This window comes from Callithrix jacchus, chromosome 8 (genome assembly GCF_049354715.1).
Source record: "Callithrix jacchus isolate 240 chromosome 8, calJac240_pri, whole genome shotgun sequence".
In the NCBI taxonomy this organism is placed as follows: domain Eukaryota; kingdom Metazoa; phylum Chordata; class Mammalia; order Primates; family Cebidae; genus Callithrix; species Callithrix jacchus.
This window is the reverse complement of record NC_133509.1, coordinates 7,482,009-7,504,173: the sequence shown is the minus strand read 5'-3', so window position 1 is coordinate 7,504,173 and position 22,165 is coordinate 7,482,009. Positions and strand designations below refer to the sequence as shown.

At 42.9% G+C, this 22,165-nt stretch overlaps 1 protein-coding gene across 3 annotated transcripts in view; it reads left to right on the top strand.

The window, feature by feature from the left end:
* RORA (RAR related orphan receptor A) overlaps positions 1-22,165 on the top strand; it is a 763,546-nt gene that overhangs the window by 555,927 nt on the left and 185,454 nt on the right. For 2 of the 3 annotated variants that reach the window (XM_078333285.1, XM_035261774.3), the window contains exon 2: positions 9,848-9,877. In XM_078333285.1, the coding sequence (XP_078189411.1) occupies positions 9,848-9,877 (30 nt within the window). Of the gene's footprint in view, positions 1-9,847; positions 9,878-15,001; positions 15,119-15,923; positions 16,016-22,165 lie in introns of those variants that run through there. The other variant, XM_035261775.3, reaches the window with a different exon arrangement.

The following is a 22,165-nucleotide window of genomic DNA, read 5'->3' as shown; positions in this document are numbered from 1 at the left end:
TGGTCTCGACCTCCTGACCTCATGATCCACCCACCTTGGCCTCCCAACCTGCTGGAATTACAGGCGTGAGCCACTGCACCCGGCCCATATCATGCTGTACTTGTCATCTTCTACTGCTGACATGTGGGTGTTCCCTTGAATGTTTTGCTGATATAAACAGTGTTATGATAACTCTTGTGTATATTCATGATTGATTCCTAAAACAACATTTCTAGTGGTGGAATTTTAAAGTGAAAGAAGAAATATTTTCCCCCCCTTTTAATGATGAGGAAACTGAGGCTCAGAAAGAGAGTATCTTGCCCCAAATTATATAGCTGGTAAGTGGCAGCGCTAGGAATAGAATCCAGATTTCTTGACTCGAAAATCCCATATGAGAACATAGCTTGTATCTCTAATCTAACAGTACCAAATTTTTCTTCAGAAAATGTGTGAATGCGAGGTAAGTATTTTGTTGTTGTTGTTTTGGAGATGGAGTCTCATGCTGTCGCACAGTCTGGAGTGCAGTGGCACAATCTCTGCTCACTGCAACCTCTACGTCCCAGGTTCAAGTGATTCTTGTGCCTCAGCCTCCTGAGCATCTGGGACTACAGGTGTGTGCCACTATGTCTGGCTAATTTTGGGGGTATTTTTTGGTGGAGATGGGTTTTCACCATGTTGGCCAGTCTAGTCTCAAACTCCTGACCTCAAGTGATCTGCCGCCTCAACCTTGCAGAGAAGGATCTTGATGGCTGCTTTCTGTCCTTGAGATTTTATCCAGCAATCACCAATCCAGACAAACTGCGTAAAACTCTGTAATCAGAGGGGAGTAGAGAGGCTACAAATAGTAATGATCTATGATTTCATATTTTATAATTTAGTCAGTTTTTCATATGTCTTGTTCAAAGTATTAATAACATTGGTACTCTTAAAAATTCTTTATGTACCCATAGTATTCTATATATTAGGGAATAACTGGTCATCACCTCTCTACTTTTAAATATTTGTTTAATACCCCATTGGGTCCTAGGACTTTTACTTTTCTTTTCTTTTTTTTTTGAGACGGAGTTTCATTCTTGTTACCCAGGCTGGAGTGCAATGGTGCGATCTCGGCTCATCGCAACCTCCGCCTCCTGGGTTCAGGCAATTCTCCTGCCTCAGCCTCCTGAGTAGCTGGGATTACAGGCATACACCACCATGCCCAGCTAATTTTTTGTATTTTTAGTAGAGACGGGGTTTCACCATATTGACCAGGATGGTCTCGATCTCTTGACCTCGTGATCCACCCGCCTCGGCCTCCCAAAGTGCTGGGATTACAGGCGTGAGCCACTGCTCCCGGCCAGGACTTTTACTTTTCATCTGATTTGAGAGTGGATCTCATCTCCTCCACATTTAGAACCAAATTTCCATTGTCTCCACTTCAGCAGATTCCCTCTCTCCCCTCTGGGTGATTCAAGACATGAGTGAATACATGGGATTGTTCCCTCTTTCCTCATGACATAGTCATACCCTTGATCTCTCTATGCTTCTGCCATCAGTAGCAGACTTTTTTGATCTGGGGGAAGCTGCAGACCGGGTGACATTTCTTCCGTCTTTACTCGCCTTGGCTTGGTATGCTAACCAGGATCCATGCTCCATGAGGTGTGATTTAGGTCGTCTATCCAAGGGCGTGACGTATGCAAACTGCCCACCGTGTCTAACTTGTTTAGGGCCAGCATCTTCATCATCTTCGGGTCATCCTTATCCGATCAGTTCTGGTAGCTTCGACTTTGGGGGCTGCAGCTAAACCCACGTCGTTTTTGACTGTCGCCAACAGACAGTTCACGTCCGCACCTGCCCGTATGAGTGGCAGAGATAAACAGATTTAACAGATGGCAGAGGCACGTGAAGGATTTCCTGGAAAAGCATGGTGAAGGCCACTGATGTTTACCTGAGCGGAATTATTCACTTATAAGATAAAACTGCTCAATTCTAGAAGACTAAGCTGCAAGCGTTGATATCAATTCACACCTCTGCCCTCAAAGCTCCAAGATAAAATTTAAATCAACCAGGTAATAGCTAATGGAGAGCATTGCTTCCCATACAGACACTCAGTAAAAGGAAATCAATTTGGAAAAATAAGGCTTCTTAGGATTCTTACTCTACATGAGTAACTAATCATACATTGGGACCGGTAAATAACAAGAGAATTTACCCTCCTTACGTATGGACGTTTCGTAGTGCACTGAATAGTAATCTCTGAGAAGAGGAATGTTTCCCAGATAAGTTTTGTCTGAAGATTTCTTTCTCAGATAGACTGATGGTCTCTTTATGTTGCCTTTGCTGGGGAACCCGGAATGAGGCTTTGTCCTTGGAACTGTTTTGTTAAAGATAAAGGCAGGACTTGAAAGAGGGCATACTTCTGGTCTGCCTGTCCAAAATTAAAAGATATTTCTGGGCACTAATGTCAGGAAATATGACCTAGAGATGGAGAGCAATCACAGATTTTTTTTTCGAATTCAAAAAACAGGAAAAATCCCTCTTATCCATTCCCATGACCATTTTTCAAACAAAAATGGAATTTTTTTCATGGTGTCAAAAGCACCTTGGTTGGTAAAAGAGCTGAAATATTATTGCCGAAACAGCTCAACCTAGGCTCAAATCGAACATAAAAGAAACCTCCCATTACAGGATTATTAATGTTTGTAATTAGTATATCTAAATGATTTTTAAAGGCTTTTTATGCAATTACAAAATGTTTGATTGTCGTAACATTGCTCATGCTTTGATGCCTTCCACATGCTGTCCTTGGTCCCTGCAACCCTGGCACATAATTTATTTCTCTTTTGAGTGAACTCTAAGCATTAGTGTCCATTAAGAATTTTTGAAACAAAGTCCAAAGATTACTTGGAGCACTCTGAGTAATATGTACTGATTATCATGAATAGTTCTTTTGTCCTAGACAAGGACATTGTCTGCTAACATCATTTTTTTTGGCGAGGCCCTATGCGGGCTGTGCTCCGGATCCGCCTCATGCACGGATTTTCTTTTTGACTATGTGTAGAACGGAGCAGTCTCCCAGGACAACTCAGGATGGAGGAGCAGGGGGACACAGGGCCAGCCCAAAGCATTTTTTTTTCTTTAGAAAACAGTTATTAGCCATTCGAAAGAAGAAGCCTAAATTCTAGGCCGCGTTTCTTAGCTAGCGTTCATGTACCGCGTGTAAATTCACCGTTTGAACCGCTAGCTCCTTACGATGAGGAAGACCACAGCCTCTGCAGTGCGCTTGCTCAGAATGTGGCAGCGAGTGGGCTATTTGGATTTTATTTGGAAAACCTTTTCCTGGGCTCTCAAACGCTAACTTTCCAGATTACCCCCCTGTTTAACAGCAGTGCCTTAATGGGTATTGCCTGTGTCCATTCAAGGGCTGTCTCTCTGTTTATCTAATACAAAGTGTATTCACAAGGTGCATGCAATTAGAAACATAATTTAGTAGGAAAGAGGTACTCTGTCCTGTGCCCCACGTGAATTATCTTAAATTTTACCGTAAACTAGCACCCAGAATTTTATTCCCATTTTAGGGAATATGAAAAGAAAGGCTCAGAGAAGTTAAGCCATTTGCCTGAGAGCTCATAGCTTAAATAATAGGTGTCACACACTGCCATGTGTGTGCCTATGCAACTATCTTGCATGATCTGCACATGTACCCCAAAACCTAAAATGCAATTAAAAAAAAATAATAATAATAGGTGTCTTCTCTAACTCAGACATCTTGCAGAGAGGGAGAATACAGCTTGTGAAAGCCTTCAGATTTGGAGCCCTCCCTTTCTAGGAAATAAAGGAAGAGTCAATGTGCAGGCTGGTGTAGAGACGTGAGTTGGGCCAGTGAAACACTGTTTATCACTGAGCACATCTCTTCCTCCCAGCCACACTCACTTGCAATGTAAAAATACTGACATATTTTTCAAATAAAAGAAAAAAGAAAAACTACACAGCATGGGTTTGAGTGTTTCGTTTGTTTGATTTTTAATATTAACACAGAATTTTTTCATGTTTATAATACCTCTATCTCAACAGCTGTTACCTCATTGCAAAGGAGGACAAAAGAAGGAGGTACAGAGGCTGAATAGTGGCCAAGTGACAGAGGGGCATCTTTGTCGGGTCTGCAGCCTTATCCAGAATGCAAGTCCTCTGGAAACACTAGTTTGGTAGTTGCTGTATTTGGGAAGAGGAAAAATGCCACCTCGTACTGAAAAAAAAAAGAAAAAAAGTAAAATTAACTGGATACCCAGACAGTTGCTTACAAACCAAAAGACAATTAGAAGTCCATCGAGGAAGTTAATTGGTCCAAGATCTGGCACTGATGGGAACTAGCAGCGTGTGTCCCTGAAGTGCTCTGTTCCGGGGTAACTCTAATGAAACTTCCCTGCGGTAACCACGGCAGTGCTAAATCTGTGATAGCTTCGTGACATTTCCTTTGCTTTACTTTGAAGCATGGTCAGATAAAGAGAGTCAAGCCCTATTTTGCTTTGGACAAAATATTTATGGGGTTTTAACCCTCTTCGTTTAGGAGTTTAAATGGCAATTTTAAACTTCTGTCTTATTGTTGTTAGAAATTATGCTCAAGCATTACCTGGAAATATGCCCGCTGCGTGTGTGTGTGTGTGTGTGTGTGTGTGTGTGTCGATGTATATGTGTGTGTGTGCATGCACATCTGTGTGTGTATCTGGGTAAAATAGAAGTCTTACAACTTTATCAAACGGTGCCATTTTTCTCTAGCCCAGATAATTTTTAAAGATCACCCAAGAAAAGGGCATCTTTTACTTATATAACCTTTGGTGGGGACTGCCTTTTTTCTTCTTTGGTTGTTAAAGGGAAGAAGAAAAAGTTTCAGGGGGTTACCTTTGATTATGAGCTACACTGGATTTTTTACAGTGAGAAATAGCTCTGACTTTTCTGTTGCTTGGAAAGATGTGGTCTGGTTTGATAGCTTAGAAGCAGGGCAAGGAGCCATTGGTTGATGAACTGGAAGAGAAATTAAGAAATCATGTTGGCTGGGCACCGTGGCTCACGCCTTTAATCCAGCACTTTGAGAGGCTGATGCGGGAGGATTGCTTGAAGCCAGGAATTCAAGATCAGCCTAGCAAGGCCCCCATCTGTACAAAAAAAAAAAAAAAGCAAAAATTATCTGGGCATGGTGCCACATGCCTGTAGTTCCAGCTACTAGGGAGGCTGAGGCGTGAGGGTGGCATGAGCCTGGGAGGCTGGGGCTGCAATGAGCTATAATGGTGCCACTGCACTCCAGTTTGGACAAAAGACTGCATATGAGACAACTAAGACCTAGAGAAGTTAAATGATTTGCCCAGGTCATCCACTGTGTTCGCTTTGGGCTCAGGTGTGTGTGTATTTTAGGTTTAGAAGCTCGGTTTCACCCCATCGTTCACCACAACTCTATCAAGTCCCTATCTCTGTAGAGAGCATTACCCTGCTCTGTGATCTGTTTGTGAATCTCTGGGGAAGGATCTTGGTGTTCTTCCCAGTCATTTGGAAGTGAATCAAAACCTGTACAGCAACTGAACTTGGTTCGATGCCCTTTGGTGGTAGGGACCAAGGTCCTTGGCTGTGCTGATCAGCAGCCCACTTGGACAATGCAGCCACTGGCTACTGAGTACATAGTTTCCTTTTGTTTCTTTTTTTTTTTTTTTTAATTTAAGACTGGGTATCACTGTGTTGCCCAGACTGGACTTGAACTCCTGGACTCAAGCTATCTTCCTGCCTCAGTCACCAGAGTAGCTGGGATTACAGGTACCCACCACCATACCAGGCTCCTTTCCTTTGACTTCAGAGAGTAAAGAACATGGAGCTTGGGGTCTAGAATAGGGTACACTCACTTTAAGGAACTTGATTCTCTGATTCTCTGTCTCATGCTCTCTTCCATCAAATATGAGGATATTTTCTAGTCAGAGTACTTGATCTGAAAGCCAGAGTCCTAGGCCGTGAGTCAGTATGAAATTGAGGGACATCACGAGTAGCAACGGCATAGCTTTCAGTAGCACATTGCAATTCAGTTTGGTTAAGCTAATACTATGTGAGTTGCTCACCCCTTCCCACAGTCATTTACGTCACACTTCCCAGTGTGTAAAGCTCTTCATACATCCTTACTTCCTTTCATGTTCACAACAGTTTTTAAGTGTCATCATGATTATATGCAATTTTAAAAACCAAGAAATTCAAGGCTAGAAAAGTGAAGTAACTTACTCAAGGTCTCTCAGCCCAGAAGCAGGAAAGTGGGCTGTAAATGCGAGCTCAGGTCAGCTTGACTCTAAATCCAGTTCTCGTAGAGCTGCCTTTATTCTTTTCTGTTCCTCAGTAGAATTAGAATTGTTTGCCCCCTTAAGACTTGTAGTTTGTCTTTAGTAAGCCTAATTCTCCCAAAAATCTTGATTCAGAGGTGCTGCTGCTGGTAGCATTAGGTTTGGATGCAATTTTTTTCTGAAGGCCTTTCTCCTTCCACTTGAGGGGAAACATTGGCAGTGTATGTATGACTGCTGTGAGCTCACTGAGCATGAACTCTCTTCCTGGTGAGAAAAACAGGAATCTTGTAACCTCTGGGAAAATGAGGATAAGGAAAGGGGAGACCCATCCCTCATTTAAAGGTGAGAAAATGGTTGCTGATAGCAAACCCAGGCACACATGCTTACTGTGAGTGAAGGCCTAAAGCAGGAAAGTGTGCATAATTCAGACAGCTGGATTCCTGGCAGAATATCCTCTTTTAGAATATTCCAGAACATTCTAGATTCAAGTCAGTATGCTCTTCTAGTAGTAAGGACTGTGGTTTCTGTGTGTTTACATCAGCATCTGAGTACATGTTTCTCCCAAACTCCTGGTTTAAATATGGCTGAGGGCACTCCCATAGGTTTAAATGATTTACAGAGCTGACTGCTGAATGGTATGCTCCATGGATTAAAACGTTTTTGGGTATCTACTCTTTTTTTTTTTTTTTTTTTTGAGACGGAATTTCGCTTTTGTTACCCAGGCTGGAGTGCAATGGCGCGATCTCGACTCAGCGCAGCATCCACCTCCTGGGTTCAGGCAATTCTCCTGCCTCAGCCTCCCAAGTAGCTGGGGTTACAGGCACGCACCACCATGCCCAGCTAATTTTTGTATTTTTAGTAGAGACGGGGTTTCACCATGTTGACCAGGATGGTCTCGATCTCTTGACCTCGTGATCCACCCGCCTCGGCCTCCCAAAGTGCTGGGATTACAGGTGTGAGCCACCGCGCCCGGTGGGTATCTACTCTTTAGAGGGTACCTCTACACTAGAGTATTTAAGGATTTGCCATGAGTGCACTTCCAGTTTAATATAACTTTCCACAGATAAATGTTTTATTATGCTAATGACGCTTTCCTGAGCCTCAGTTTCCTCATCTGTGAAATGCAAAAGATGTTTTCTGCTTTTTCTGGTACTTCTGTGGAATCATTTACTATGAAGTACTAGTGCTTCTATGGAGAAGTTATGTTTCAGAGGAACAAAGAAAATTCCAGTACATTTCCTGATTTTTTTTAACTAAAATCGCCTTTTGTGTGTTTGTATGGTTTTTGTTTGTTCACTTTCTCACTTTCTCTAGGGAAATAGACTTCTGTCTTCAGAATGGCCAGGTTAAAAAGTTCAATATCATGCAGTCATATCTCCATAGTGAGGGAGTCGTGATGCGATTTGAAAATATATTGCTCTTGTACCAGGTCAGGAGTATGTCTTCTAAGCTTTTCTCCATAAAAATGTGTGTATTAATTGATTGGTATATCTTCCTTGGGTATAATACATATAATTTACCTTATTCCTGTATCGGTTAATGCTGCCAGATAAAATACACAATGCGCAGTTAAATTTGAACATAAACAACAAATCAGTATCAGAAATGCAAATTTTACCAGGTAGCCTGTATTTTACCTGCTAAATCTGGCAACTGCAACATAAGTGTAGCTCCCAGTTATTTACATTGATTATTAATGAACAGTTGAACAAAACTGAGGGACTGAGAGATTGTGTTATTGCCGGAGTCCTGCTTCCTCCTGGAGACAGACAATGAAAAGTTTAACTCCATGCCAGCTACTGCGACCTCCAAGATCAAGCAGCCTTCTTGGGAAGATTTTCAAAATCTATTATCAGTGTAATTGTCATGAAAATATTTGATGAGAACGCTGCATCACGCCGTATAATAAATTTAAGTAGAAAAGTCAAAGCAGTGGTATTTTCATCAGGTCTTTGGATGTCAAGAGAAAATAGTTCCACACTCAGCGAATATAGATAGGTCTGTTTTGGGCTGTGTTAAATCCAATTGTGTGGAGGTTTTGAATAATCAGGAGAGACAGCCTAAGCACTTTCTCTTCAAAGCGATTTTACAGAAAGCACTATTTCCTAAGGAAAATACACATATAGCTCATAATGCTGAAAGTGCACTAATGTGTCAGTTTATCGGTGCCGGTGTCATGAGCTAGCGCTGCAAACTGTATTCAGATTTTACACTTTACTCCCTCCTGCCATTGCGGGAAGTTCCCTTCCCACGATAAAGGTTATTTCAAAAAATTCTAGAAGTTTACGTGTGAGACAGTCTTCAAGGATTTTTGTAGAAGGTTCTAACTTCACTTTGTGAAGCCAACTCAAACATGATTTTAAAAAAACAACAACAATAGTTTTTCTGAATAAAAGTTGTCAACTCAGACGAGAATCTGAATTGGGCCATGTAATTTCCACTTCCCTAAGTAAATCATTTGTAAAGTGTTTTGGGGAGCAAGTGTGTGATCTTGGTCTTGGCTCGCAACTTTGGAACTAGCTTTTTAAAAAAAGTCTGCCGTGGATTTTCATAACAGATCTCTTCCCTGTACGACATGTTCCCTAGCTGAGTAACAGTTCTGCCAAATTTTTCGAATTTTTCAACAACCTTTAAGGAGGGTTAAATCGTTCCCTTAATAACTTGAAAGAAAAAACAGATTTAAGGTTTACCGCAGTTCTTAGTCACAGGCTAAATGTTTTCAGCAGTTTTATTGCTTAGTCTCAACAATGTCTCGCAATAAGAACGAAGCATAAAGAGTTCAAAATGTAGTGATTCTGAAATGGAGGCAGTGCTGTTTGCATGAAAGCATACATTCCTGCCGTCTTTATCAGGACTGCTCTGCCGAATGTTGCTTAGTTCTGTTTGTCACCTGCCACCTATAAATCATCCTGAAATATCAAGGGTGCTGACTCATGAGTCGCTCGTGTTTTCATAGTTTGCGTTCCTACGTTTCACTCAGTTGTGTTTCAACCGTATGAAACATTTGGGGGCCATTTATAGGCAGGCAAGCAGTGGATCCCTTTCTGACCTTAATGAGTACAGACACATAGGTACATTTGGTGGGTGTATTTCCCCCTCACCATTAAAAGTTGTGCTTCATGGGAACAGGAAGGGGATCGTTTTCATTTAAGAGTAAACACAGAACCGATGGCCACAGCAAATTAATCGCTCATCTTACCCTCAATGGAGTAGGCTGGCATTGCTCTCTTGTACCCTAAATCTTTCCCACTCTGCCTATGAACATGATTATCTCTCCTACTTCAAATCAAAAATAAGAGTCTCCTCTCGCCCTGATTAATCCTGTTTAGTTACTGTCCATGCTCCCCACTTTCACCACAGAACGTCTTAAACCGGCAGGTGATGGTCACTGCCTCGTCATTCACGGTTGCCTGGCTTTGGGGTCGGTCTAGTGACACCGCTGTGTGAGACTCACACTGGTCTTGCTTCCGCATCACCATCTGAACTGAATGCCTTCTGAACACACTGGGAATGACGGGCATTCAAAGCGGCATACGTAGGGCACTTTCTAACCTAGGTCATGTTTTCTTCTCTTCCAGGTATCTCAGTAACGAAGAAGACACATACATGTAAGTAATGCATTTTCTTTCTGTCCAAAGTTTTCTGAAGAGTTGGAATTCGCATATGTCTGGCTGCTGTGACCCTTCGAGTATAAACTAATGTTTCAGCTGTGATCCATGGTCAACAGAGGTCATTTTTTTTTTCAATCTGTAGTGGTCGGAAGTGGCACATCTCCACCTGTTTGTACTGAGTGTGTGTTGGAGAGAGAGGCTAGAGACATATTCTGATGAACTCCAGTGTTTCAAGCCATGGAGCTTTAGAAAAATCATGAAATCTAGCCAGGAGGATCGATTACTTACTGACCACCCTAATTCTAGATCCTTCTAGGAAACATCACCTTGATTGCTTTTAAACTTTGATCTCCTTTTCCTCACCACGAGTTCACAGATTAGGCCGTTTCGTACTCATGTCTGTGGAGCAGATGCTGACTGGGAATGGAGGCGCTGTTGCTCGACCCCGGGCATGGCCTGCGAGGGCCTTGATAAATGGCATCGGCAGCTTGATGTGGAAATGTGTGCTGGATTTATGCTCTGTACTCATCCCACTTCTCAGGTTCAACTGCTTTCATCAGTTGCCTTCATCTGAAGTACACCATAAGTTACAAACTCACGTCAGTGTAAGGTGTTGTGATTTGCAATCTGAGCAATGATGTTTGACAATCCCTGGAACCTCAGGACGAAACAAGACATCATTGATGCAGGCAGTCAACTTTCAGTGCACTTGACCAGCATATTATTTAGGCTTTGAATTAATGGTGTCATTAGAATTCGATGACTATTTTAGACCACAGATACGTGCTACCTATGAGATATCGTTGGGCATCCTTCTAAGGCAGGCAGTGGAGATATTTATGGCACAATACAGGGACAACAAGGATGTATCCCCTAATTTTTCCTAATCACACTTTAAATTTGTTTATCTCATGTGAAACGTTTGGGGGAAAACATCTGTGTAACATCAAAGTAGTTTATCTTGTGCCTCAGTTGATTCTTGAAATCCGCTCTTGGGTTTGTCTGTCTGTCTATCTGTATTTGTAGAAAACAAAAATGAAAAAAAAATAAAAAACAAAACCAATAAACATCAAATTGGATGAGAAGCTGCCTGACTCTGAGGACCCTGTCCTGCAGTCTCTCCACGTGGCTCTCTCATGGGCTTCAACGGAATGTTTGCTTGAGGAACAATGAGAAGGTCAGGCCTGTACTAGATGCATGATCAGGATGGCACCTCCATCTCTCAATGCACAGTTCCAGTTGGCTGTCCCTCCATCAGGGTAGTCTGTGACCCTTAGCTTTTTTGGGGTTGTTTTGTCGTTGTTGTTGTTCTTGTTCTTGCTGTTGTCGGTGCATAATTGAGCTCATGATGACTGAGAGAATGACAGTGCAGGAGACTGAAGTCCTCTGTATATCCGCAGGGCAGGCATGGTACAGAGCGCTTCCTTGCACAGCCTTGCCCATGAGCTCGTCCCTGGCCCGGAGGGACCCACTCTAGAGGTGGTAAGTAATTCAGTCTTTCTGCTAGCTCAGTCCTGGGCCTCTCCCCAACAGGGGCTATGATTGTGCCTACTGTTTATGGTGGTTTGGGGTATGGACTCCTGGCCACCTGGCAATGTACAGAAAGCTACTGACTATTTGCATTATGACTTGGCTCTGAGATAAGTGGACAAAGCTGCTAGTTCAGCTCCACTGGACATGGAGAGTACATCTGAACTACTAAGATAACATAAGACAGAGACTGAGATGTTAGCTAGCATACAGACAGTCCATAGAGAGACATTCGAGGAACTGTCATCCCTGAAAATAATTTTCTTGGCCTATTGCAGAAATAATAACCTGTGGTTGAGCTTAAATTCATGGAAGGACTTAGGTGACAGCGTGAGAGTGGTGGCTAGAGAGGAGAAATTGTGTTCTCATAACAGACACTGGAACCAGGTGGGTCTCTCCACAGAGCCTTAAAGAATTTCATCAGCTATATTGGCATTAATGCAAAATCAAGATATAGCCACAGAGGGTGGACTTTGAGTGCCTTTCTAACTATGAAAATCAGCAGGCATGAAGCTTAAAGTAAATGTAGAAAGACTTAAAGGTCCATTTATATAATTGACAGAAAGTTGTGCATCAGAAATGGTACCGTGTTGGTTGATGTCTACTTTCATGATTCGGGGGAGAGAGGGCTCTGAATAAAAATGGCCCAATGACGGACTGGAAAGAATAGCACCCGAATACACAGGGGACACACAGCTTTACGCATGCCAAGGGGAAATTGAATTGTCCAAGTTACGTGTTAGTGGGAGTCCTCCGTGCCACTTGAACATGGAGATTGTTTTTGTCACCCAGCTCAGCAGGCGGCCCATCGTATTTCTGATCTTAGCGTCTCCACAGGGCCCACAGCTTGTGAGGAAAAGACAATCAATCGGTTTTTCTCTCTACTAGCAGTCACCGAAATGACTTCTTCTTCAGCATTGGTCGAATTTTTCTTGAAATCGGAACTGCCCTAACTTGCCTATATGTTTTTTTTAAGATGTTAAATTCCGGCTTCTCTTAAATCATCTTGACATCTGTTCTTCAAGAAGTTTCACTCTCAGTGAAGTGTATGAATTCATTTTTGTACTGTCTCAAAACTTCCATTTTTAGCCAGGGTTCTGGAAACCTTAGTCAAGACTTGACTGCATAATCAACGACAGCTGAAGTCACCCGACATTAGCAATTTCAATCTTGGTTTCTTAACTGCCCTCATGCAGAGATTGTTCAACATACAAATTAATATGTACGGCTGCAGAATATGTTATCAGACCAGCGTGTCAGCTCACAGGTACGCCAGACAGAGGTGCAGGTACTGCAAAATGAACCTGAAGAGTTGTGACACCAGATAATATTTTAGTCCACCTTGTTATCTGGAAAGCACAGGTATTGTTTCTTTAAAAAAAAAAAAAGTTTTGGGTGAGTTGAACCAGAAACTCCCATGAAAGGAAATTTGATTGTTAGCTTCAGAGGAGTCAATGAACACAGTTTGTGGAGAGCTGGAGAACCCGGTTCTCCTGAGTTCCTGAGAAGGGTACCTTAAATGTGTGTTTTCTCTTTAGTTGGCCAGTGGGAAAAGACAAAGCTTCGGGACATCTAGTGGTTCTCATACCCACATTGTTCAAGGAATTGTAATATCTGTGGTCTTCTTCAGTTGTTGATAGGAAATGTGGCTGTTGTTGTTGGTGTGCAAACATGAAAGAGTTTTGACTCTTAGATCAATTTTACACTGTGGTGTGAATTTCCATTTAATTTTCATCGTGATTATGTAGCACGTGGATTTGGTTGGACCCCTTCAAGACTGCTTTGCTTTGGTGTTTCACAAGTTCGTTCTGGTCTCTTTCCCGCTGAAATAGTCACCATGCAGATAAGTATCACTTTCTTGGAATCAGCTCCTGTCTTGGTTTTTATTATTTGCCAAGGGCAACTAGTCATTCACTCCTGAATTCTTCATCTAATTCTTCTTGGACAGTTCTGCATTCACTACAGTGTTTCAAGAGGATAACTGTGGAGGTGAAAAGATGCAACAAATCGTTCGAGCTCTTTCCAGCTACTGGGAAGTTTGACATCATGTAGTCTGAACCTTAGAGGACATACATATATCAGAAAGCCACCACAGCACACCGAAAGAGATCTGGTAGGGCCCTGAACACCGTTTCCGGAGGCATCAGACCGTTTCTGCTTCCTTCTGTTCTCATCCTTGTTCACAGTGCTTGTCCCTTCTGTCCTAGCCTATGCTGCCTGCTTTCCCCCACACTGAGGGACAGATACGCTTCTGAAAAGCGCAGGTTACTCTGTGGAAGCAGTCAGGAAAATGTGTGTTTACGCTCAACTTGAGTTGTTAATTTTCCCCAATCAAAATCCAAACAAGACATGCTTGTGAACGGTCTGAAATATTTCTATTTAACATGAATAGCCATTAAAAGATAATCTAGGACATTTTCAAATGTTCGATGGCAGCAGGCTAATGCCTACAGTATAAAATTAAAACACGGTATTATTTATAAAAAGACTTAGTTCTTCAAAGTAAAATATTTCAGCACAAATCAGAATATTTCTTTGAGAATTAATCTTTTGCATCCATTTAATTTTTTTATTTTTATTATTATTATTTTTTTGAGACAGCGTTTTGCTCTTGTTGCCCAGGCTGGAGTGCAATGGCGAGATCTCGGCTCACCGCAACCTCCGCCTTCTGGGTTCAGGCAATTCTCCTGCCTCAGCCTCCCGAGTAGCTGGGGTTACAGGCACGCGCCACCATGCCCAGCTAATTTGTATGTATTTTTAGTAGAGATGGTGTTTCACCATGTTGACCAGGATAGTCTCGATCTCTTGACCTCGTGATCCACCCGCCTCGGCCTCCCAAAGTGCTGGGATTACAGGCGTGAGCCACTGCGCCTAGCCCAAAAGGGGATTTTGTTTTTTTTGAGACAGAGTCTTGCTCTGTCACCAGGCTGGAGTGCAGTGGCAGGATCTCGCCTCACCTCAGCCTCCGCACCCCCTCCCAAATAGCTGGGACTACAGGTGCGCCCCACCACGTGGCTAATTTTTGTTATTTTTAGTAGAGACAGGGTTTCACCATGTTGGCCAGGATGATCTTGATCTCTTGACCTCGTGATCCACCCACCTTGGCTTCCCAAAGTGCTGGGATTACAGGCGTGAGCCACCGCGCCCGGCCCTGCATCCATTTTAAAAAGCGTTTATTGCAGTCATTTAAAATGGAATAGGTTAATGTATTCACTTTTTACCCCAGAGACTTGGCTTTGAATTTGACTTAGAGAAAATTAGTTTTGAGGCCGCAACCTCCTCTCCTTAGACATCTGTTGATATCACAAAACGAACCCAACAATTTGTCACAGTTGTTGGCATTTACTCAGGAGATCTAAAAACTAGAATAACCTTATTTTCTCATTTTTTTTTTCCTTTCCTTAAGGCCATTTTTTATTGTAGACTCTTAGCAACCCCAAACTTGGGGCTCACCCACATTGTTTTCAAAGTCCAGGAAAACTCAGGAACCATTCTTGGCAAGGCTAATGGAAGGTGCTTTGGTGATATAGTTAGTAGGTTGCCGTGGCAACCTCTGTGACTCACAGCGTGACTCACAGCACTTATAATTTCAGTTGCTGGCAGGGTGCTTCATTAGGACAGATGTGGGAAGAGCCACGCTGAAGTTCCTTGAGTAGGCCTTCATCCAGATCCTGTCTGCCCATTGACAAAGAGAAAGAGGGATAACAAGTAAGTGGAAGACTCACTGCTTAGCTTACCAAGGCCACCAGCTCTCCCAGACAGTAAGCTCGCTGGCGGTGTGTCATGACAAAAACACACGTCTTAAAGGGCTAATTAAGAGACAACTGTTCATCGAGGTCCTACTCTGTGCCGATAGGCTTTTACCTTTCGGGTGTTTACAGACTAGTTGTAAGTAAAGACTGGAGGGCGACAGGATGGGGGTTAGGGAGGGACAGAAGTACGTATCACATAAAACAATCTGCAAACACAGACGCCAGGTGTACCAGTTCCATAAGTCAGCTCATAACTGAAAACAGACTAAGCTGGACGTAGGGGTGGGGAAAAGAAAATTAGAGAAAGCATCCAGGATTCTCCTATCATGATCCAAGCATAAAATAATCCTGGGTGCTAAAACCCAGCCCCGTGATAGAGTCGCATCTATTTAGTTTCTTCAAGATCAGCCAGTCTGAGAAAGTAAGTCTCTCTGTAGTGTCTGGAAACATTTGCCTTGTTTAGAGTCAGCCTGCGCAGCTAGAGCCAAGCCCTCCTAAGCTTAACGGGATTTCTCTGTCTCATCATATTAAAAATAAACGGACTGCACTTGGCCCTGCCGGTCAGTTCTTCCAAAGCAGAACATTTGCATAGTGTTAAAGCTCACAGTTCATGGTGAGGGCCTGTGAACTCCATAGAAAAACTGAGTAGTTAGCAGAGCGCTTCCATCCCAACATCCAGTTGATTCAAGTTTGCCCAGTTAGTAGACTTGAGGTTCACAAATTGCACTTGGACAAAAAGTGTTTGTGTTTTCACTTCATAGCATGGTTTCCAAAGGGTGTGTTAAGATGATGATCGGCTCTTTAAAATCCACCATTACTACCAGGGAGAAAACAAAAATGCCTCGCCTACCAGGTATTGCTGTGGACTTGATAGACTTCTTATATACTTGATAAATGCTTAATTAGACATGATTGGATTTGTCTTTAAAGAAGCGCTGGCTGTCTATGACGTAAGTTTGCGTTGTGCCTAGCTCGATATTGACAATGATGATGGCGGAAGTCATGCAGTAGTGCCATCGCTTGTAGTGGCAGCAGTAGCAACAGCAGGAACCCCACCTACCAAGCAGTCTGAATATTCCAAGCATTATGTCTGATGCTTCACGTGCATTATCTCATTTAATCTGCTTAGCGGCTTCATGAGCTGTGTACTGCTTGCACTCACATTTTAAATAAGAAAAGGTATGGGAGAGACAAGTAACAGTTTAGAGAAGCGAAAAAGCTTGTGAACTAACCCGGCTGGGCAGAGCCTGCAGTCACAACAGAGTAGACTGCCTCCCTGTGCACATATGAGAGCTACACTGTTAGCGCCAGTATTAACGTCAACTAATACTTCCGGAGCACTTAGTGCTAGGCGCTTCTCTAAGCACTTTCTAAGTGTTCCTTTATTTATCTTGACTGCAACTTTGTGAGGTAGGTGTTGCTACTGTCCCCACTCTACAGATAAAAACCAAGGCCCAGGGTCCTACGACTAGCTAGTATGTGGTGGAGCCAGGATTTAAAGGCAGTCCACACTTTCAATGCTTTTAAAATTAAGAGCTTCATTTTTCAAAGTGGTTCTTCCACTCTAAAGTATAGGAAGAAAACCAAGTGCAATATAGTCATTCATACAATTGAGCCAGGTTTGCTTTTACCTTGCAACTGTGCTACCTCCATAGGCTTCTAGGCTTGAAGAATGAACTGATGATAAGAAAGGGGGATCTTGTTCCCACTATGTGAAAAAAATTATTTAAACAAAGTAGTCTACTGGAAACTATACAGCCTTCTTATTTATTATTTTTTTTTTAGACAGGGACTTGCTCTGTTGCCCAAGCTGGAGTGCAGTGGCATGAGCATGGCTCACTGCAGCCTCAACCTCTCGGTCTTAGGATATCCTCCTGCCTCAGCTTCCCAGTAGCTGGGACCACAAATGTGCACTATCGTGCTCAGCTAATTTGGTTTTTAAATTTTTTGTAGAGACAGGATCTTGCCGGTCAGGCACAGTGGCTCACCCCTGTAATCCCAGCACTTTGGGAGGCCAAGGCAGGCAGATCACCTGAGGTCAGGAGTTTGAGACCAGCCTCGTCAACATGGTGAAACCCCGTCTCTACTAAAAACATAAAAATTAGCCAGGTGTGGTGGCACACATCTGTAATCTCAGCTACTTGGAGGGTGGCTCATGAGAATCACTTGAACCCAGGAGGCAGAGGTTGCAGTGAGCCAAGATTGTACCACTGCACTTCAGCCTGGGCAATGGAGTAAGAGTCTGTCTCAAAAAAAAAAAAAAGAGAGAGAGAGAGAGGGCCTTGCCATGTTGCCCAGGCTGGTCTTTGAACTCTTGAGTTCAAGAGATCCTCCTGTCTCAACCTCCCAAAGTGCTGGGATTACAGGTGTGAGCCACAGCTCCTAGCCAAGTCTCTTACTTTATTTTATTTATTTATTTATTTATTATTATTTTTTGAGACGGAGTTTCACTCTTGTTACCCAGGCTGGAGTGCAATGGCGTGATCTCGGCTCACCGCAACCTCCGCCTCCTGGGTTCAGGCAATTCTCCTGCCTCAGCCTCCTGAGTAGCTGGGATTACAGGCACGCGCCACCATGCCCAGCTAATTTTTTGTATTTTTAGTAGAGACGGGGTTTCACCATGTTGACCAGGATGGTCTCGATCTCTTGACCTCGTGGTCCACCTGCCTCGGCCTCCCAAAGTGCTGGGATTACAGGCATGAACCACCGCGCTCGGCCAAGTCTCTTACTTTAAAATGACCATTACTTACCTTTTACCAATTTAACTTAGTGCATCAAAGAACTGATATCTACTTAATGTCACAACTGATTCCATAATAAAACAATTATTCAAAGTGGTTACTTCTGCTTCTAGGATAGCTATGTTCCCCGCACTAGTAGTAGTATATATTTTGCGTAGCACAAACCTATCCTCCACAGACACAAAGCCTGTAACAGACATTAATGACATTTTTAATAAATTGATGCTGTTTTGTTAGACCAGATTAGTAATTCATTAATAACTTTCATTGCCGCAAGGCACTACAGTGTTTCAGGACACAGTGTTTTCTTTGAAACCTATCTAAAACCCAGAAAACCCCGGAAGCTAACAGAATGCTCAGGAAACAGATACATATATATATCAAAGGGATGTGTAAGAAAGTTGCCATGTAGGTTTTGAGGATGTTTCAGCATACCTGAATTTCGGACTGGATTTACACTTATATCAGCTTCTCTCTTTATTGGGATCTGTATGCAAAGGAATAAAAACATAGAAGAAACAGACATTCCAATGCGTTTAAAACGAAATGTTAAAAATCATTCTACATTAACTTCATCAATTACAGCAAATGTTTTACACTGATTTCTTTATCAATTCTGTGGCCAGGAAGGTGGTGTATTTGTATTTGCATGGCCCTTTGGAATATAACTGACATCCACATCTATACATTATAATGACAGAAGCTTTCATTTCCAAGCTATTCAATTAACTGTTTTCCTCTGACTGCCAAAATCCCTCCCAATGGAATGCTCCCCGCCCAATCCACTTCTGCTTCTGGAAAAGCATGTTTTCCTGTGTAGGAGTGATAGCTCTTTCCCTCCTCGTCTTTGTATGTCACCTAGGCATCAACTCCAGCTCCTAATGTCTCAAATAGTTAATGGACAAGGATACCGATTAGAAGCCATATTGAGGAGTGGCCAGGTACAGCATCTCACACCTGTACTCCCAGCATTTTAAGAGGCGAAGATGGGTGAATCACTGAAGGTTAGGAGATTGAGACTAGTGTGGCCAACATGGTGAAACCCCATCTTAACTGAAAATACAACAATTAGCCGGGCATGGTGGCATGAACCTGTAATCCCAGGTACTAGGGAGGCTGAGGCAGGAGAATCGCTTGAACCTGGGAGGCAGAAGTTGCAATGAGCTCAGATCACACCATGGCACTCCACCCTGGGCAATGGAGTGAGACTTCATCTCAAAGAAGAAAAGAAAAGAAAACAACAGAAAAGAAAAAAGAAAAAGAAGGCATACTGAGGAGAAAAAAATGTCAGGATATATTGGATTAAGGTTTGGATTCAGTGGAAAGGTCTTCACCCATACAGCTTTGACTTTGCATTTTCTTCTTGGGGGAAAGGGGAAGGAGATTATATGGTGAGCAATTCAGACACTTGTAATATCAGAGTCTGAGGAACAGAGCCTGGAAAGGGGACTGCAGCCCATACCTGCAGAAGGATAGGGCGAGGAGCCAGGCAGATTGTCTTAGCCTAGTATTGTTTAACACCGGCTCTCTGTCTAACCTTGTGTAAGGCACATTGCAGTATAGATCATCTAACTTAGATCCCTCCCTGTCTAACAGTTTTGCCTGTATCTAGGAGAAAGGACACACACATATGAGGAACTTTCAGTAATGAAAGAATTGCTGGAAAATGCAGGGCTATGAAATGTTGCCATTTCAATGGCAAAAACTGCAATGACTTTTGCACCAACCTAATAGAGTATGTGTTTAAAAGCTGTATGGGCTGGGCACCTGTGTGATGAGCCAAGCTTGCTCTAGAAGGGCGGCAAGAATTAGGTGCGATCAGGGATGCGTGTGTAGATCGGTCAAACTGGAGTAGAGTATTAACCAGGAAAAGGGAGACAGAAGAACAGAGAGCAGGTTTTGGCCGTCTGTCATCGCCAATGTGGAGCCACAGCATGTATGTGGAAAAAAAGCAGGGACCTGTAAACTATGTTTTTCTGCCACAGTCGTTTAGTTACGGTTATGTCAATCAGACGTTCCCTGCTTCAGTCTCTTCTCCGAACCCAGATGAGTTTTTCTCCTTAGATGGGACTTCTCTGTGTGCTCCTGTGACCAACTACATTTTTAAAAAAACTGCTTATTGAGAAGGAGAAATCCAGTCCAAAAAGAGAAGACTGTTCTGATTAGTAAAGAAAAAGTTTGTTCACTTTTTCTCTAACTCCACAGTTTTAAGGTCTAATTGTAAGACCCGTTCTTGCCATTTCCTTATAATCTGAGGCATGGCTGAGGCATGGAATGCTCAGTGAAACCTGAAAAATACATAAGCACTTTGAATTTTGTGACTAATGGTTCTCCTTGCTTTCTTTCATTCGAGCTGCTAATTGGCTGAAGGCTACTGTGCTACCGTGGAGGCTTCTGTCTTTCCAGCCCTTTTAAACTCAGCTACAAATAGCTTTATAAAAATTTAAACCCCAGATTCCAAACTTTGCTCACTGCTTGGGTAGGCAAAGTCTACTGCACTGATTATTACTTTTTCATCAGCACAGAGAATTATTTCCCTCATGTAGCTGGACAGTTATGGTAAGAGGACGACCCAGCATCCTTTTCGCATTGTGGATTTTTCTTAATTTCCTGAGAATATGTTTCTGTCATCTTACTGAAAGAACACCAAGGTCCAGATGAGGCATTTGCATTGGCTGTGCGTTCTTAGTCTCCAGTATAATGAACCATAATGAGTTAATTTATCTCTCCTCTTATACTGTGTCTTTTTGTGTCGACAAAACTGAGAATTCACTTTCCCTCACCAAGTTGGGGCATCGGGATAATTGATTGTTACCAGTCTCTGCTGTTAGTAGACAGGATAACATCAGTGCCTCTAGAGAACAGGTGAAAACTAAACTCTGTCCCCCGAGGCCAATGAAATAGCTGTTTGGTCCCTCGTGTGAAACTTCGTAATAACTTAACTGGGCAGCCTCTGGGTCCCTGGAGGGTTTCTCCACAAGAGTATTCCCTCTGTTAAGATTGCTTATTAAAAATGATTTTATAATGAAGTTGCCTCAAATAGCAGCCCTTTTCCTGGTTGTCCTTGAAGCTGTGGTGAAAAATCTTAGAGACAACTGTCTAGGGTTTTCCTCCTTGTTAAAAACTTCTCTCTTACCACTCTTGCTCTTGATTTTTAAGGAGACGAAGTCTAACTGACACAAGTCCCTCTCCAGCTGATTATGTCGCTTAAAACACCGTGCAAGGCATTATTGGTAGTTGAGCTTGTCATTCAGACTCAGGAATCGAACTGATCTACCTGGAGTGAGGACGGTTAAGTCTGCAGCGGAAACGAGGCTGTCAGGCTCCCCCCTGAGAGGAGCGGCGAAGGAACGCTGTCGCAAACTCTGCCCCTGACTCTAGTCAAACAATGATTGCCAATTATTTTATCTCTTAGGTCCTAGATTTCTTCTATCTGTGAACTAACCACTTTCCTGCCACAAGAGACTGTCATGACGAGGAATTAAATAATAAAAATAGAAATAAATGGAATCGTACTCTTTGGGCCGGGTGCAGTGGCTCACGCCTGTAAACCCAGCACTTTGGGAGGCTGAGGCAGGAAGGGCACGTGGGCCACAGTGTTCAGAACCAGCATGGGCACATGGTGAAACCGCACCTCTACAAAAAAAGAAAAAGAAAATTTCCTTGGTATGGCAGCGCATGCCGAGAGCCCCAGCTACTCAGGAGGCTGAGGTGGAAAGATTGCTTGTGCCCAGGAGTTTAAAGCTGCCACGAGCTCTGATCGCACCACTGCACTCCAGCCTGGGCAACACAGTGAGACCCTGTCTCAAAAACAAAAACAAAAAGAAACAAAAAAGCGAACCGTACTCTCTGCTACCCATGGCCTGTATAAATTCAAAAACTTCTAGTAAACACAGGCAGTTAGGAGGCAGTTAGGTTTTTTGTTTCCACACCGTAACCTTAACTTCTTGGCTTGCAAGGGCTTAGGTGTGGCGATGTGTTTAACATCAACTAGGATAAAGCACACGGCAGGGAGGCTCCCGTCAGAAATACCTGCCTCCGATCTGGTTTCTCAGTGGCCAGGCATTCTCAGCGAGCAACACGGGAAACAAAATCACATATAAAGTTGGTAGTGACAGATTCAGCTTGAAATATTTTTCTAGCTTTGAGGCTGGTCAGGCAGTAAATCTGCAGAGCAGAGAACCCAAGGTGTGGCTGGCGCTCCTTTTGCTTTGCAGTGTGAGTTTAACAGAACACCAACAGTAAGAGGGACCGTTGTGCAT